The sequence below is a fragment of the Micromesistius poutassou genome (assembly GCF_964030765.1).
Source record: "Micromesistius poutassou genome assembly, chromosome: 5".
NCBI lineage: Eukaryota > Metazoa > Chordata > Actinopteri > Gadiformes > Gadidae > Micromesistius > Micromesistius poutassou.
This window is the reverse complement of record NC_140275.1, coordinates 21,359,958-21,378,627: the sequence shown is the minus strand read 5'-3', so window position 1 is coordinate 21,378,627 and position 18,670 is coordinate 21,359,958. Positions and strand designations below refer to the sequence as shown.

At 43.1% G+C, this 18,670-nt stretch overlaps 2 protein-coding genes and 1 pseudogene across 3 annotated transcripts in view; all 3 read right to left on the bottom strand.

The window, feature by feature from the left end:
- Window positions 1-510: 510 nt before the first annotated feature.
- On the bottom strand, window positions 511-8,199 carry LOC311343784 (uncharacterized protein). The gene is made up of 6 exons (XM_084468747.1): window positions 7,924-8,199; window positions 4,852-5,182; window positions 2,904-3,098; window positions 2,314-2,498; window positions 1,697-1,880; window positions 511-1,139 (listed from the first exon to the last, which is right to left on the bottom strand). Exons 1-6 carry the CDS (start codon window positions 8,037-8,039, stop codon window positions 645-647), a joined length of 1,506 nt encoding a protein of 501 aa, XP_084324873.1. The 5' UTR covers window positions 8,040-8,199; the 3' UTR covers window positions 511-644.
- Window positions 8,200-8,393: 194 nt separating this feature from the next.
- On the bottom strand, window positions 8,394-9,156 carry LOC311343369 (annotated as a pseudogene). Its single transcript has 3 exons — window positions 8,708-9,156; window positions 8,580-8,666; window positions 8,394-8,489 (listed from the first exon to the last, which is right to left on the bottom strand). The product of its transcript is annotated as an uncharacterized misc_RNA (transcript).
- A 2,228-nt stretch (window positions 9,157-11,384) lies between these two features.
- LOC311343368 (RNA-binding protein Musashi homolog 1-like) overlaps window positions 11,385-18,670 on the bottom strand; it is a gene marked incomplete at its 5' end in the record, with an annotated part of 8,604 nt that continues 1,318 nt past the window's right edge. Inside the window, 7 exons of the mRNA XM_084468229.1 lie at window positions 11,385-12,746; window positions 12,871-12,923; window positions 13,201-13,334; window positions 13,501-13,554; window positions 14,730-14,786; window positions 15,569-15,649; window positions 18,393-18,511. Coding sequence (XP_084324355.1) covers window positions 12,882-12,923; window positions 13,201-13,334; window positions 13,501-13,554; window positions 14,730-14,786; window positions 15,569-15,649; window positions 18,393-18,511 — 487 coding nt within the window. The 3' untranslated portion in view covers window positions 11,385-12,746; window positions 12,871-12,881. The remainder of the gene's footprint in view (window positions 12,747-12,870; window positions 12,924-13,200; window positions 13,335-13,500; window positions 13,555-14,729; window positions 14,787-15,568; window positions 15,650-18,392; window positions 18,512-18,670) is intronic.

Genomic DNA, 18,670 nt, shown 5'->3' with positions numbered 1-18,670 from the left:
ATAATTGTTGTGTGTTTTCTACAGTAGCCTAGAAAAGACAATCGACCATAGATAGAACTTGTTTAAGAAAACATTCAATTGCCACTTTCAGTTGATACATATACTATAGATTACTAAACCATAGCCACAGATTACCAACCCTACCTTCAGATTACTAAAGGGTGCATCCTGAATGCGGGTTTCATCCAATGATAAACGGGTTGCATCGAGATAACCCCATTAAACTGGGTTAACTGTTTAGTAGTCCGAGATCAGTTTAGTAATCTGTTTACTAAAATGAGTAGGGTTTAGTATTGTAGAGTATCTTATAAACAGTGCACAACGCTTTCTAAACTGAGGGTACAGATTGACACATCAGACTTTTGTCTACCATCTGAACCCAGAGGGCTCAGAAGTAAAGCGTCAGCTTGACAATAGAAAAAACATGGCGGGCTACACGTTCACTGGGAATACAGAATAAGACTGTTTATGTAAAAGTCAAATGCACACATTGGATTGGATTTATGTTGTCCATCACTCAAATAATAGAATAGAAAATAATAATAGAAAAATGTAAAAATCCATTTAAATAAAAACAAGGTCTCACCACAGAACCCAAACTAGTGCAGTGGGATTGGGGACTTTGTAAAACCGACAGTGAAGTGCTAAAGGGCGGTTGTGACGCTAGTGATTGGACATGGCGAGCAGCTTATTATTTCATTATTTCTAACATTGAAATCGCCCATGTTCAAATCCAACAGGTGTTGGATAACGTCTTCCTTGGTCGTCCAGAGCCGTGGTGGCACAACTTTGGCAAAGCAGCCATTGGCAAACTTCCACACTTTTTTACTACTGTCCGAGAGTTCTACCGTTATAATGGCTTCACACTTGATGCTAAATTTGGCGTTTTTATAATGCATTTCACAGGGAGCGCACAGAGTATTTTTTAACCCTGGATTGACCTTGAACAGGGTGTGGTTTTGCGGACAAGTCTGGGTGATTGTTGCAAAGGCACCGATTATCTCTCCTTTATAGGTCGTCATGACCTCCTCAAACACTGGAGCCGGCGGCCCCACTGACGGACTGATGGCCATGTTCTGGTCCTCAGTCTTCACAAACTGCGGGCCCTCCTCGTGAGAGGCCCTGTCACGGATTCTGACCTGTGGGGAAGAGGAAACCAACCATTAGTCCCGTCTGTCTGTTTGTGTGACGTCTAGAATAGAAAGAGTGTCATTGTACACACTACAACTAAATTAGGAGCGCTTTCCACTAGGGCTAGGTTCAAACAATCGATATCCCGATTAAAATCGATCTTCCTTTAATAAAATCCCAGATTGATCTTTAAATATATAAGCCTTTTCCCGTGGATGCGTGAAGTGGCCGTGTGCATATCTCGGCGGCCAAGTGAATGGATGAATGGAGCGGCTTTGTCTTGACAGGCGATGTGCTCATGCGAGTGCATTGTGTACGTTTTTGTAGGTCTGCATTGACCGACAAAGGCAGGAATTATGATTCACAACTATTACCAAAGAAAAATAATTGTGTGACGAGCGCGTGTGTCTTGCAAGACAAATCCCATTTTGACTTGGTATGGTGTAATTAATGTGCAGAGCAGATACGTAGGGCAGTTTGCAAATACAACCACAATCTATCCAGAAAATGGTGCAGTCGGGATGTAACGTGGCCAGGTGAAGTGGCCGTGTGGCGTGTGTTTTACCTGATATTGGGCCCAGGCTCCTAATTTTTCTAGTCCACAGTCAATGGTCACCGGGTACGGCTGATGTGGAAACGGCAGGCTGTCAATGACCTCCACGTCCGTGTGGGAATCCACCAACACTGACAGCTCTGCCGGCTTCGTAGTAGACTCAAACAGTGTAGGATTGCGCAATCGTACGGGGGTTCTGTGAAAACAAATAGTGAGTTTAATACAATGGAAGGGTGGATTGAAAAGGTCAGAAAGAAGCGTTTTGCATGAGTAACAGAGTTTGAAATTGCATCTTTACGGAATTTCAACATAGTGTATATATGTGGTGTGAATGTGAATGGGGCAATTGCATATTAGCTGGGGTTTCTTCTGCCTTTGCCAGGAAGGGTTTAACCTGATGGCACTGACATCCATTATGACGGTCAGCTCTACTAGCATGTTGCTTAGCCTCTGCTATTTCTGCCTGCAGCTTTCTCGAGAACGACTCATGCAAACAACTTCAATAGTACGCAGCCCACAGAAACACACAATTCCTTCTACAACAGTGTGATGTACAGTCATAAGATGTGAAGTGCATTTAGAAAAACCAAGTGAATTGGTAGAGGGAAGTGTACCAATTGTGGGAATACCTGTCGACTTGAATGTTGCTTATTTTAGCATGTAGATGTGAGTTGATGGTCACAGGATGATAGTTTGCCGCTTGCTGTAGTGTGGCTGTGAAATATGGCAGGTTGCCATGGTTTGTCTGGATTAGGGAGACATTGTGTATGTAACCATACATATCGGTACACATTTTCTTTGCTGGATGCTCCTTCTGTGAAGATAAGACGCATCAACCAAGTATGAGTGCATGTCTCAGGGCCAAAAATTTGGTCATTTTTGCATACAACATAGGCTGTCTACCCTGATACACCATGATCACAAACACTGGTTTCTAATGTAGCTCAATACCTAAAAACATAGCTATTAATTTGCCTAATCATAACCTAAACACATACACTTTCATGTGTAATATGAAGTTATGAAAGTGTGTGGCCAACGGCCATAGTCAAGGGCGAATATAATAACAGTGGGTCACCAAAGATTAAAAACTTTGCCAGCTGTGTCCATTGAGTCTCTATCTTCAGTGCAGTTTAAAGTGGCTATGTGTGAAAGTTTATAAAGGAGTCTTGAAGAGACTTTCAAGAGAACGGTGGGGGTGCAATGACATGAAACTTACACAGTGGATAGGCAGAACGACGGGGGAAGGAGGCTGTGATAGCTCAGACGCTGATTGGAGAGGAGGATATCCAGGAGGTGGGGATGACGAGGAGGACGTACATGGAGTCTCAGGGTCTGCTGGACACACAGCAGGTGGGGAGCTGGGCTTCTTACATCTATGGTGGAAGCCCTTAACATTCTTCAGCCTAGGCATCTGAAAGCATAAAACCAGTACATCATGCCCCATGAAAATAGCCTGCAATCAAGAATGAGAAAAAATAATGAAGATTTTTGACCAAATATGTAATACAGTTTGAACTGATAAATAATTATTCCAGAACATGCACATGCAACAGCAGAATCAGAATTACTTTTATTACATTCTTACTGTCAGTATACAAGAGTAAAATTATTATGCTTGGTACCTCAACACACACATAGCAGCAACAATACAATATTAAGTAAATAAATATAAAAATATATATTAAATAAGAAAAAGAAAAGTAACAAAAATGTAACAGAATGTGATGTGAATTGTAGTGCAAATACAGTGCAGTGCAAAATGTTGCAACTACAGTAAATAAATGCAGTATATGTATTTTTTTTATATGTATTTATAAAAATATGTATCAACATCTCCATCCATAGTCTCCGGTCTGTCTCTTCGTTCCCACACCCCAAGCCTTCTCTCTCCCAAGGGAGTAGATGTTCCAGGGCCACAGCACAGGAACAGCACCGGGCTTCAGCCTCCTTCTACCACCCTGGGCGGGCTCGTTGACGTCCACAGATTGAAAGTGCTGACTGCACACACACACACGAGTGTGATGGAAAAGTCTTCTCGGATTTTGTTCGGATTTTGTTGTCCTTAGGAAACTTTTCACCACGCTGAAATGTATAAGTTGTCTTCTTCGTAGCAAAATAAATACTGCGACTAAACAAAAATACTATACAAACTGTAAACTTAAAACAAGTTAAACCAGCATGTAATAACAACTAGCTCCACCTGTCAACACCTCAACAACTATTGATGCAGAAGTTCTTTAGTTAACTTTACAGGTCTTCTACAAGAGTAGTCGCACCAACCACTGCCTTCTCTATCCTACTATACATACATGCGAATCAACATACTACCTACCTTTATCTATCAAGACAAAGGAATGCGCAACCATTGTGATAGGGAAATGCCAATGTGTGAGGGTAAATGTGAGACAGACTTATGCCGCTTTTCCACCGACAGTATCAGCTCGACTCGACTCAACTCGCCTCGACTCGGTTCCAGGCGCGTTTCCATCTAAAAAAGTACCTCTTCAATGTGGGCGTGTCGTATAAAAGAACCTCTCCAACATGGGCGGGTCGTCATTAGGTTTTAATCACGGGAGACGCGATTCCCGGGAAATCTGAATCTGATCAAGACTATTTCCTGATTCGCGCGAAAGGTTATGATGGGAAATAAAATAAAATAAAAAGCACAATGACTGCGCGTCTATTGTTGTCATACGGTAACGTTGATGGAGGCGAAACTCGAGCCTTGGGAAAGGAACGCCACTAAAACGAAACAGCGAAACGCTGATCCTCCGGAGCCGGTCCGTGGACTCCAGCCACGCCGGACACACACAACCACGCACAGCCTAACTCTAGCCCCGGGAAAGGAGCGACACACACGGCGAAACGCTGATCAGTGTCCCCCTCGGGAGCGGGTTCGTGGACTCCAACCACGCCGGACACAACTTAACTTTGAGTGATTATTCCCGTTTACAGCCGCTGGCCAATCAGTTACCAGCAGTCTGTTTACGTCACACAAAAGTACCTACTCCGCTCGCTTGGAACCTCGACGGAGGTAGTACTAAAAAAAAGTACCCGGTACTAGGTACCGGGTACTTTTTTTGCCAATGGAAACGCAAAAAAGGCGTGGCGAGTCGAGTCGAGTCGAGCTGGTACTGGCGGTGGAAAAGCGGTATTATTCTCACGTGTAAAACAGCCACGGAGGCAGCAGCAGCATCCTCATCCTCCTCCTCTACACCCACAACCACCGTGCGGCCGTAGCTGTGGTCTGAGGCGGGTTCGTGGTCATTAGCAGCGGACGGTTCATCCTCCTTCACTGCGGTTGACTCAGCACCAGCCTGAAGGCCAGCCGCTACTCCTCGGCGCGTAGTAACACGCCCACAAACGGACCGAATCACCACCTCTGGCTGGGGACTCCTCTGGGCAGCAGAAAGTAGAGCTGGCGCTTGGCCCAACCCTCGTAGGAAATGGCATTTGCAGACACGGGACGCGTCAGTGGGCTTCCGGTCAGCACGTCTGTTGGCAGAGAATAGCCTGTTTTGCAAAAATGCATTCAAGAGGGATTGAAGGGATCTGCATGTATAGATTCTTAAATTGGACTAGCATTCAAATCTACATCAATGCAACTGAAGCATTTTTCAACAAAGCCTGGTGCATGTGTATTTTAGTCGTGGGGTCTTGCAAGTTTTAAAGGCAAAGGACCCCTTGGCTTAAAAACAAGTGTTTTACTAAAAAAAGACACATGGAAAACATATGTGTATATATGGTACTTTCGGATTATCTGTAACCCATTTTTTGAAGCCAAGCATGACTTAAAAATACATTTAATGACCGTTGCGTGCAGTAGCGGTTCTACATTGAATTGCGCCCCGGGCGAGACCCCCTCCGTGCGCCCACCCCCCCCCCGAAAGTTGTTGGGGGGGGGGGTGGGAGTATGATCGATAATAGAAAATGCGCAGATCTTTTTTTTTTTTCGTGTGCTCGTGCCGCCCCCCCCTGTAATGCCGCCCCGGACGGCTGCCCGTATCGCCCGTACCTAAAACCGCCACTGGTTGCGTGAGCTAGGGTATTAACAGAGAGTCCTGTATAGTAATACAATGCTTCTTAAAATGAATTGAGCCATTTGAAAAACACCACAGATGGTCCCGCAGGAAAAAATACGCACTGGCTGCCAAGACGGAGCACACAAGGTCATGACTCCTAGTAAACCGAAGCAGCAGGGGAGGGGTGCAACAGAACTTGGTGCTGTCGGTAGAACTAGCCGCACACTTGAATGTGCAGCGTGTTCAGATACAGACGTTTGACTCAACTTAAATCAGAGTATAATCCTGTTTAAGATAAAGACACAGTTTAAGAGGATATCCCTCTTAAGTGCGGTGCCAATTAAAATCGTTCATCGATTTTGAGCATGTTATTATTGTGCATAGGAATGCACAATCTTGATATCCCTTTTCCGTTATTCTTCTTCCGACAATTGCAAAATTAATGTGGCCAAAACGACCAAACCAATCGATTCCATTCAACAATCATCTGTCACAAAGGTCTAGGTCCATAGATAGGGCAATGACTTTTCATATTTGTAAACTTTATACTTTTTGAAATATTCTACTTTTAAAGGGGAAATGAAACAATGAGAACTGTGACCGTTTTTTGGTTGCTTTTTCATTTTTGGAAATACATGGATTTTCATAAAACCTAAAATTCAAGTAGTTTCACTGGAAAATGACATGTTGATACCGACTTCCGCCACTAGAGGGCGCGGCCATGTTTTAAAAATGCAGGCGCTACGTCATCAGAATGGTCAGCGTTTGTTTGTGCTTGCTCGCTAACTGTCAAATAAACATGGCAGATCTTGGAAAAAGAACAGGGGGGTCATTTTGTATTGCCCCTGGCTGTTCAAACGAATATTATCGGGTAAAAGAGAGCGGTAAATTAGTTAATTTTCATGTTATTCCAGTCAACAAGCCTAAACTGCTTCCGGAGATGGTTAGCTGCATTGAAAGCCCCCAATGGGACCAGGGCCCCGTTTCCCGATAACGATGGATCCACGCTCGTACGATCCATCGTACGATGGATCTCACGATGCATCGTTAATTTTAGGGGAGCGTTTCCCGAAACTCATCTTAACATGAACGCGCGTGCTCTGCTCTTACGACGTCGTAGGATTGTAGCTGTCTACTGACACGGTGCTGAAATGGGCTCCGTAGGAGGGGGAGACGCAGGAATGTTGTTGGATTCAACAGAGCTGTCAAATCGGACCCGGGCGCTGCTCTTATGCGCAGAGACAGAGCGCAGAAACGCGCTTGCCAGGCAGAGGAACGAGAGGTATACTTAGCTTCTTCTACTATATGAGAAATTGTCAATTTGTGATTGTCCTGCCAAGTGGGTATGCGTCAAGTCAACATTTCGAGATTATGCTATGAGATTATATATTATTATTATTATGTCACGATTATCCAAATCCCCCAAGCTCCCCCCCCCCTCAAAAATCCTGATCGCCCCCCGTCAACAACTTTTGTGACAACAGCACTTTGCTTCTTCTGGTAATGCAATTCAGAGTCAGTCAGTTTTCGATTTCAGCTTCAAGGTTTTTCAGCAGTGAAGGGCAATACATTTGACCTTTCAGATTCTTCAGTTCAATTCATTTCACATTTCTGCATTTTTAGCAATGATTTGCGCTTTTCATTCAGCTGTCACTTTATTTGTTTCCAAGCATTAATTTTTTTTCCAATGGTGTGCATGTTTACTCCATTTAAACTTTTGAACTGTTCAAATCCCATCACTTGATTTAAGCCATTTAACGTTTCCTTACGTCTTAATCTATGTGGCTTTATTAAAACATATTTTCAACCTTGCTTTGTACTACAGCACTCAGCACAGCACATTTTCTGCAGGAAATACATTTTCTAGTATTGACTGTGATTTACATTTTAAGCAGCATATCTTAATACCTCCCTCATCTTACCCACAGAAAACAGATTATTCAAAGGTTGTGCAATTAAGAGACTGAAGTTGATGGTTTCTATGTTTAGTGTCTGATTTCTGTCCAACCATAACATAACTCATGCACACTCAACTATCAATCTTTACATTGGCTATACAACCCTCAGCTGACTTTAACTGAAATACGGTTATGGTTCTTAGCAGATGCCTTTATCTAAAGTGACATCCAAAAAAAAATCATCATAAAGATCACAGGTATTTCTATGCACAGTAATCCCTTACGCGTGGGAATGGGATTACATTTTCTAGCTTACCTCAGTTTGCGATTCCACAGTCTCCTCTTCACCACGTTCTTAGGGAATCTGTGGAAGGAGCAGCCCGCAGGACCGCCGCTCTTGTGAGAACAACCCGGCGCATAACAGGAAACCATGCTGTAGCTTAGTTAAACGAGTACGTAAGAACGGCTGCTACAGAGCGCCAAAGGACATAAACCGAACAAAACAAATTACGTACAAAAAAATACAAAATAAATATAACTAATATAACCAAATCAGCCAATCCAGCTAAGTTGCCGGAAGCGAGCACTAGTCCCTGTGCTGGTAACTCTCTCCTCCCTAACAAGTGTGACGTATGAAGTCTGCGCAGATCGGAACCAGCTGGGAAGGCTCGTGAATATTCATGAGGGAACTCATTCCTGATTGGCTGGGACTTTTGTCAGAGGGCTTGTGAAATTCACGAACGCAAATAAATGAAACGTTGTTATAAATCAACACGAATCGTTTTGTCAATAGTGTGACACATGTAATACAGTAGTTGTTTTTAGATGAGGTAGAATTACTTTATCTTTGTGGGTGTCAGCCATGAAGTTCACCTCATCCTCCTACAGTGTCACATCAAAGGGGACATAACATTTTTTTGAACTCATAGCATACAGCATATGAGAATTAAAGACCATGTAACAATTTCATACATTGTTGGTTCTTCTTGTGTCCCCTTTCGACTTCAACTTTATTCTATTGTTTGCTGCGTCGATGAGATAGTATATAATATATACTATCTATCTACTATATACTAATATAGTGTATATAATAGTAATAATAATATGGTGGTAATAACAGCCATCAGCTGGGTTATGTTGTAGGCCTTCAGCCTATAGAGGACCTGGTCCTTCAGCACCCTCATCGCACTCTCAACATAGTTGATTGTGTCGTTCCCTCGTGTGGGGCGATGGGTGCGGAGACAAATTGCCCCAGGCCTCACGTCTGCTGAAAAAAAGATGTCAGATATTTGCAGTATCGTAAGCATTGCCGTGGAGTCCTCTAATGCCCCATGGTATGAGGCCTCAAGTTCTCCCGGATTTTTTTTGCATACACCATAGCCTTGAAGAGCTGTAGCAGGTGTTGACGGTCAGACTTTGGTACCACATTGTGTGCATCCCACAGCCACCTCCACATCGCCTGCAAAATGTGGAAAACACAGAGGATGGGGTGTGTCTGTGGATAAGACTCGCTGAGGGCCTGTCGTAATGCCTGGCAGTCATCAGTCATCACCACTTGTGGACCGAGTTCTCCTCTGCGAAAAAATGCGTCCTCTGGAAGAATGCTCTTGAGGAGCTGCAGTCCTGCAGTGATGACACTCTGAGACTCGGATGATATTATCATTACGCCCAAGGGCGGTCCTCCAATGGCCGAGTGGGTCAACATCAGGAACACTCTGCTAAGCTTTTGTTGTTGTTGTTGTTGTTGTTGTTGTTGTTGTTGTTGTTGTAGCTAGAAACGACCGGAAGTTTGACACAGGCCACTACTTCTTCTTTAATGACTTTGTGGCTCTCAGATGCTTGCCGGCGTGTTGCTGCCCTCTGCTGGTGGTTGGTGGTTGTTCTCCCTGTCGCCACCCACATCCGTACTGTTTTACATCATTAGCATTAATTAGAAGTACAACTAAATATATATTCATATTTAGAGCTCTTTTGCAAATTTTGATGCATTTATTATGCTATTTTTTATTTTTTCACAGGTTTCACACTGTTCATCAGGGAATTGTTTTGTTAATCTGTCTATCCATCATTGTCCTTTCCAAGAAAGCTGCCCAAGTTTCCTCTCAATGTCGTATCGGTCTCCCAACATGTGTCATTAGTCTTGAAGAGATAGCCTACAATCTACAATAAGAAAGAAAAATATATTTCATAAGGAAAGTATTTATTTACATGAAGAATATTATCATATAATATCATATAGATATACACTTAGCCTAATAATTGAACCCATTTTCACACTATTAAACAAATAAATAAAATAAGCTAAGCATAACCAACAACGGCTCAAATGCTATGGATCAAATTAGTACATCATATATACAGGCTCTTCACGTTAAAGCTATGATATCTTGCTTTGCAAAACCAGAGTGTATTTGTCTATTGTTTTCTCTTGGCCAGTAAACTTTTTCATTTTTTTTTTTTTATCTCAAAAGGCTGTTATTTATATCATTAATAAAAAAAATTGAAAACGTTTCTGTTTCAATATTTGAAAACCCAACGTTTTTCAATCAAATGTGTCGAGAACTTTATATTTTTTCCACCTCCCCTTTACTTGACAATGAACTGTCTACACATGCTGAGAGTTTACAGCGCTGCCAAGAACTTCAAGGATTTCCTGACCCATGCTGTCCAACGAAAAACTCCATGTTGCACATTAGGTTGTCAAAAGAACCCAAACGTTCAAAACCAGCCTGAACTAGACCCAAACCCGTCAGAATTTGAGGTATAACATATTCAGTCATAAACTTACTTGCAGCATGTCAGAGCTAACAATGTTGCATGTACAGCCCCCCGTGGGGATTGTACATATTAATCCACCTCCCTGCCAAACATCGGTCTCTATCCCTCCACTCCCACTCTTTCTCTTTTAAGAGTTGGTTGAACCATTTATGTGTATTCACCTTCATCCTTTTTTCATTATCCTTCCTGCCAGACCTTTGTCTACAACTCCAAAAACATATTCATTCAGATTCATTAGTATACTATGATATAGCATAGGTTCCATTCTATGATACACATTTTGAACAGTTATCGGTGCTGTTAAATGATGTTCAGCATCGATTCAGTAAAATAGCAAAAGCAAGTATAGAGAGCAACCAAAGGTCGATCAGCTAAATCACAACTCTTCTCTGTCTTGGGACCACAGTGGTGGAACGAGCTCCCTGCTGATGTCAGGACCGCAGAGTCGCTCACCAGCTTCCGCAAACGACTCAAAACCCACCTGTTCAGACACTACACTCATGGGAATATTAATTCCCATGAGTAGACATGACACAAACACATATAATGTTTTAAAATAATTTATTAGGAATCTTAAAAAGTAAAAGTAAAGTAAAAAGAAAGACAGAAAAAGGTTAGTGTTGTCAAGGATTGTAATTTTTTTAGTGAAGACCTCATCAAAAAAGATGAGAACTGCCACAGGGGACATCAGCAGTATTACAAGAAAACAGTCAAAATCTAAACCCTGGTGTTTTAATAGACTATTAGTGCTTTGTTCTTGAACTCAGGAAAAAGGAGGAAAACAAGATTTTAGACAATCTGCCAGTGCAACAACTTAGTAGCTCCATACCAAATAAACTTTGCTCTTTAAATTAAAGTTCTGTGTGTGTATTGCTACAGACTTGTGTCAGCCAGTGGATCAGATGTGTAACGGTCAGTGTCATAAGTGTCATCTGGCTACATCTGGTGGCAAGGGGATGAGTGACCATCAAACAACGGGTTTAGAGACAGCGTTAGAGACAGTTTCAACCTGAACCCATTTGAAGAAAAATAAATCTACTCACAAAATGCCGTAGACACACAATGTTAATGTAAAGATCAGATCTGGTTAAAAATGTCTTCTTTTTTTTTTTAAAGCTATAGTACCCTTCCTAAAATGGTACATAAGCACCAGAAAATGTAAACAACAAAAAAGTATGAACACTTAGAGCTGTCCACTGGCCACACAAACACACACATACAAACAGTCTGCAGGTGGAATCAGTCAGAATTGGCTTCATGAGCTGCTCCTGCAGGTCGGTCCTTCATTCTTCTTCACATAGGTAAAAATCACATTTCAAAATGACAATGTAAGAAAACAGCCTCCCCCTCCCTCCTAGGAGATTCAACCCCTGGACTCAAACCTGCCTCCATCGACTGTTTCGTGCCCAACCACCAGAATTAATTCACAGTAGAAAAGCCCCAAATCAAGAACACTTGACTTCCTTTTCAACTCCGTAACAGACTTCATTGTTTAACTCTCTGACTACTGAAGGGCAATCATGGTCTTCAAATCCCCGTGAGATGATATGTAGCCAGTCAGTTGAGGTTCTAAAAAAAACGTTCAACTGGTAACAAAACAAGTAACACTAGCATCCGCAGCCCCCCCCCCCGCCCCCCCACCCCCACACGCACACACTCCCGAGTTGTATTTACAGTATTTTACAGTATCGTGCAGCACACAAACAATTTGACTGTCAGCGGGTTTTCTTTATGCTTATAGTATAGTAAGCGTTATCGTTTGATCATCGTTAGCATGACAAAGTGTTAAAAAAAACCTTTGTGAAAAATTACAAAAAATAGTTTTAGTCACAAATCTTTTGTTAAAATTTCTCGAGCACTAATGACGAATGTACAATGATTCAACGACCGAAGAGAGCCGCTGAAATGTTTAGCGCTGGATGAAACCGGTCGCAAACATTGTGCCTTTACAGCATCTCGATCTAACTAATTAAACACAGCCCAACCACGTACAAATGAGAACAATTGTCACACACACAAAAACAGCACAGTGAAATCAAAAAAGGGTAGAAATAAAGCGTTTGCACGCACTTCTAACCATAAAAGTTTTTAAAAAAAATAAAATACATGTTGTTTCTGATTGAAATCATTATTCATTACTAATCATTATTATTACTTTAAACCTCCCAACATGATTTAGAGTTAACCGCAAGAGGTCAACACTGAAAGAAAAGAAGGGGGCCTGACCATCATTGGTGGAGGGGTGAGTGGGGGGGGGGGGGGGGGTCCAGCGTGGAGGTCGTCATGGCTGCAAGGTCACACCAGACAGAGACGGCCAGATCACCATGAAGCAGAGGTCTTTCCAGCTCTTAGTCTACATCTCTAAACACATACAAAAAGACACACGCAATCACACACCAATCACTATGGTTATGCTTTTCTTATTCTGTTAATCTGAAAAACAACAAAGCATTATGATAATGAAACAACATGAAGGAAGTCTTACCTCCAGCTCCTCTAATGGTAGCCGTTGGTGAAGGCTGTAGCAATCAAAGGCCCCTGCAGCGATGAGCAACACAGGATACAGTATTGTTAATGGATCAAACTCTCACGCAATTCACTTCTAGGATACAGTATGGATAATGGATCAAACTCTCACGCAATTCCTTTCTGAATCCCACTTAATGTTACCCTGCAAAAGTAAAAATCAAACCTCTAGCAGTGTAAAGCACCGAGAGAGTAACACTCTGACCATTACCAGAACGACAGAACTTTGTTCATCCTCCTCATCCTACGACTATGTAAATACACCGGGCCTGTTGCCGGGGCGTCTTACCCCCAAGCCGTGGCCGAATCCGCTGTTGGGCGCGGGGCTGGCAGCGCTGAGGTAGCTGCTGACGGCGGACTCCTGGCTGGCGGCGCCGTAGAGGTCTGCCATGGGCCCGGGACTGCTGGTACCTAAGAACCCAGCTGAGCGAGAGGGGGTGGAGCCTAATCACATCAAAACAACACCACCGTCACCAATGACTCTCCGGTCTTGGGTTTTCCCTCTCTAAATCTGCGTGAATGTGTGAGTGGCTTAGGGCCTGGCTAAAGAGTGAGTAGACGGATGAATTACAGTGCCATGGCGTCGTACCTCGCAAGGCCGCGGCAGCCGCCGCCATGGGTCCGTAGGCTGTCAGGGGGATGGCTGCGGGGGGGGACAGACGGACAGAGAGGGAGATCAATACGGAGGAATAGAGGAGGACGAGGTCAAACATCACACCCGTCACACCCGTTCACGCGATCATATCACCCCTGTCCTCCAGAACCTCCACTGGCTTCCCGGTCCCTCAGCGTATTCAATTTCAAACTCCTCCTTCTCACCCACAAAGCCCTCCACAACCAGGCCCCCTCCTACCTCACTGACCTGCTCCACCACTACACCCCTCCCCGTCACCTCCGCTCCTCTGATGCCAACCTCCTCACTGTCCCTAAAACCAAGCACAGAACCTGGGGAGGCAGAGCCTTCTCCGTTGCTGCCCCCACCCTCTGGAATTCCCTCCCCAAACACATCCGTGACTGCAATGACCTCATACTATTCAAATCACTGCTCAAAACACACCTGTTCCATTCTGCCTATAATTCTTAACCACTACTTTCCTAATTCTGTTTTTGTTCTGTCTGACTGTTGTATTGTGCTGTTTTATTTACAATGTATCTACTTTTCTGTGTTTTCTTCTGTGTTTCTGTGTTTTTAAATGTATTTTAATTACTTATTTTTCATCCTCGTCTGTAAAGTGTCTTTGAGTGACTGAAAAGCGCTTCCAAATAAAATGTATTATTATTAAACAATGAAATCACATATCTAAAAATCCACAAACCCAGAAAAGTGTCTTTAAAGGTCCCATGACGTGCCACCAGGTGTGAGTGTGATTAGCCGTTACAAGCCGTTTTGAAAATCTGGCTCTTATGACACACCCAGAAGTGGGTGTGTCCACCTAGATGTGTGACGGATAGATGAGCGAACGTTTGCTACAGTCCACTAGGTAGGCTGGTAGACTGATCTATCCAGCGTACATCCAGGTGGTCACGTAACGGCGAATCACACTCACACCTGGTGGCGTGTCATGGGCCCCTATCTAACAAAAAGCTAACTAATGCAAAAGTAGTGAGTAGACATCAGTCCCGTCACTTGTCCTGCCTCCCAACACAACAGGGGACCAGCAAACGTGAGTCAACAGACAACAGAGTGAAGACCTTTGCTTTGTATGCAATTCGTCGCCGTTACTGGTGTCTGGTGCAGCAGGCGGGCTGCCGTAGTGCTCTTGAGCAGGCAGACAATACGCTGCTGTTCAAGTCCAGAGGAGTGAAGGACTGACTGACCTGTGAGCTCGGGGGGGTGGGGTGATGTCAGCAGGGGGGTCCGCTCCAAGTGGAACTCTAGAACAGAAACATCAAGAGTGTGCGGTGAGACCTTGACACCATGCATGCGTCACACATGCATGTGCTCAGCACGGATACACACACACACACACACACACACACACACACACACACACACACACACACACACACACATTTTTGCACATTCACACACACTTACAAAAAAGGGTTAATTGTTAAACTTTTTTTTATTCTAAAAAAGGCAAATAAGTAAAATGCCAACACCTGGTTATGGTTTCAATAGCTATTTCAAAGTCTCCACTTTTCTTTTAACTTGAGTGCAGCACAAACATAAGTAGTATGCTTTGGTTTATATCAGCCTCACCTGTAAGTGATAAAGTGGGTAAAAGAGTCTGCTAAATGTAAATTATTTTCAAAGTATATTGTCCACCATTAATTGGCTCTGTTTGCACATGGAACAGCAAGGTTAAAAAGTCTAGACTCTAGATGGCCATGCATGGGACATAAAGGAAAGACAGAGGATTTATTTCCTACCCATAGCTTTTCATGTTACTGATTCAAAGTGAAGTACTCTGGACAAATCCACACCTTCCTTCATTCCTCATCGATTATTAATCTGTTCTGCCCCTGCTTGAAGCTATATGATATTCTGATATTCTGATGAGGCAACTGTGTCTGCACACGATGTAGTTCCACTCAGATTGATTTTGTAACTTTTAATTTTTTTATTTCTAGATTATTTAAAACCTCTCCCTGATTGGATGATATATCTGCCCTGGAGCCTCGGTCTGATTCCGGGAGAGCGGTGCAGAACTGACCAGGGAACTGGTAGGTGTATCCCGGGGTGATCCCTGCGTAGCTTCGGCTGGTGTAGGTGGCCGCCTGGAACCCTGGGTAGCCTGCGAGGACCAAGACAGAGACGCTGTTACTATTCAGCCATTACACGGGTTTGCTTTATGCTTATAGTATAGTAAGCGTTATCGTTTGATCATCGTTAGCATGACAAAGTGTTAAAAAAAACCTTTGTGAAAAATTACAAAAAATAGTTTTAGTAAAACTTAAATTTTTTTAAATTTCTCGAGCACTAATGACGAATGTACAATGATTCAACGACCGAAGAGAGCCGCTGAAATGTTTAGCGCTGGATGAAACCGGTCGCAAACATTGTGCCTTTACAGCATCTCGATCTAACTAATTAAAGACAGAGACCAAGACAGAGACGCTGTTACTATTCAGCCATTACATGTCGGTTAATAAATAAGAAGAAGTTAATAAAAAAAGGGTAAACTATTCGGGAAGTATAAGCAGTTGTTGGATCCAAGCTGTAGGACATTATGACCATACACTCAGTATGATGGCTGCGTGATCGTCCCTAGAACTGCAGAATACAGACGAGGCACAACAAATATGCCCTCCGTTGGGGCATTTATTAACAAACTTTGAATAAGGTGAAGGAATCATGTGGTGGTACAGCGTTGCCCTCTATCTGTTGACACGGGTAGCGCAGGTGGATGACAACACCAGCCATATGTGCTGTTAGGACAGCTAAGAGGGGATCCCCTCTCCACATTGAAAGTGATGGACAGAAATCCCTAATTCAATGACTTACTAGTTGTGTTATCAAGGGTTATCAAGGTATGCGTTAAGCATCAGGATATGATGTTCAATCAAATCCAAATCTCATTAATTCACTCTTTCTTCAATTCCTTAAATCATATTTAATTGGTGGTCTATTAACCCTCCTGGCTACGTAGAAAGGGGGGGGGGGGTATTTATGCAATTAATTACTATGTATATTAATCTATGCTTTTTGATGTGATATCTGGTAGGTGTGTAGTGGATATATCCATCTGTGATATGTTATTGTTAATTATTTGAAGTTTTTATAACATTAAACATTAGGAGAAGTGTATTAGAAGTAGAGGCAGTTGCATCTCAGAGCGAAACAAATAAATTATGTAATATGCAAATTGAAGGGTAGATGGCAGTAGAGGCATGTTACTTATTTTTCCCTTCTTATGTTCCCACCTCCACACAAACTAGGGCAATTTTATGGATTGATCATTGTGCTAGTTGCACATTCTATAACTGTATTGGTTGCATACCTGTCATAAGAACATTTTGGTCCAGTTGATTTTGAATACTTTTGCATTCCTAGAAAACACTCTTTGGCTTAGTGCATTTTTCGGATTAGATTTTCATTGTTGTATACACTTAGACACTGTAGGTCTATTTGAATAAGAGTGTCTGCTAAACGAAACAGTGTTCCTACTCTTTTCAGATGAGAATCTTCCCAGGTTCCCATTTTCCATAACCTTTCTGTGATCTCCCAGGTTGATATTTCATAGTAGGAGCTGTAAGGTAAACCCTTATCTCTAGCATGTAGCATGATAAACAAACTTTGTTTTTTAAATCAATAACAACTATGAACCAACATCAGTGAGGTAATATGACCCTAGACGTACAATCAGTCAACTCGTACAATCATCCCAGTTTTTCCATCAAATCACCTATTCATCCCCAGAAAAGCAGCGATTCAGTCGGGATTTTGGCTTGCACTGTGGCAACAAACAACAAATTACAGTTTTTCTTTGATTGCGTCGTTCTTTTCATGACATAGTTAGTTAGATTAGGTTAGTTTGATTTGACCTTACAGTCACTTACAGTGCTCAAATAAATTACTATATTTACAAGAGCTGTTTTTCCTTAGTTGTTATTATCTTTTTAAGATAAGCCAATCCCTCTCTCTTGCCGCACTAATATTAGGGAGAAGCATTTGTTATTCTGTGTTATTCCAATCTTAGTTTCAATGGATGAAGGAAACACGAACCACATTGCGTTGTGAATTAATTCAGAACGTACAACCAATATTTAGCTTTGTTTGGATGTTGTCTGGATATAACTTGGAAATTCGTTATTGTGGAGGGGACGACAGACCAGGCCTGATAGTTAACGTGGGGTCATCCCTATGTTCCCCGGGTCCTATGTTCCCCACTTTGTATGAGACCGGGGAGCGAATGTGTTTTTCGTAGGCGAATCTGGAAGAATCATGAATATAAGGGTTACGGTTAGGGTTAGGGCTACGGTTAGGGTTAGGGTTAGGGTTATGGTTAGGAGTGAGCGTGCGAGTTTGCCTGACAGGCTGCCTGTCCAATCCTAGCGCTTGAGGCGGGACTTTTTCTGGATTCTGCCTACGAAAAACACAGTCGCGACCGGGGTACATAGGTACGCTCCCGTTAACATGCTAGCTACCGCTATTGGCTGAAATAAGCATGAACATTTCTACTATCGGCAAAACAAAGATAACGATGATCGCCTACAAACGTGTTCAGTAATGGAGATGAGTGTTTCATTCTGTGACGGATATCTCATGTCAATGTCAAAGACATAACATCTCAAAGCATTTCTTCAACAAGCATTGCAAGCTGCCTCAATGCCTTTGCTGAAAATTGTGCAACTTTTAGTCGGTGACTGAACTTTTAAATGAATAAATGAGTGTGGGAACCCGGTTAAAGATTGATGCTGTTCATTCTTCACTCCGCTGAACAACAGTGCTGATGGCCTGTTGGCCGTATCAGTCCTCTACAGGTTTTGGGTAAACGGGGGGTCAAGCGGGGTCAAGAGACATCAACGTCTGCCTACCCAGCATCCCAATGCCCAGCATGAAGGCGTCCATTCCGTAGGGCATGACCCGGGAGCGGCCCCTGGCGGAGCCGGTGGGGGACATCACCTCTTTGGGCTGGGCCTTCTTGCACTCCCACCTGCGGGAGGAGAACGGGGAGAAGCGGGAAGCGAGTGAGCTCGCGAACGACGTCCCTGCCCCCCGTGGAGCCGTCTCCCCCCCCCCGCTCCGCAGGTCCTATCCGTACGCTCACCCCACCATTTTGCTGTTGATCTCGTGGAAGTGGATCTCGGCACAC

Coding starts and splice junctions, on each gene's coding strand:
- LOC311343784 (XM_084468747.1), bottom strand. CDS start 8,039: ATGGTTTCCTGTTATGCGCCGGGTTGTTCTCACAAGAGCGGCGGTCCT. Junction 3,099..4,851: donor CCTCCGTGGCTGTTTTACAC/GTGAGAATAATA, acceptor TTATGCTTTCAG/ATGCCTAGGCTGAAGAATGT. Junction 1,881..2,313: donor AGCAACATTCAAGTCGACAG/GTATTCCCACAA, acceptor TTGTTTTCACAG/AACCCCCGTACGATTGCGCA.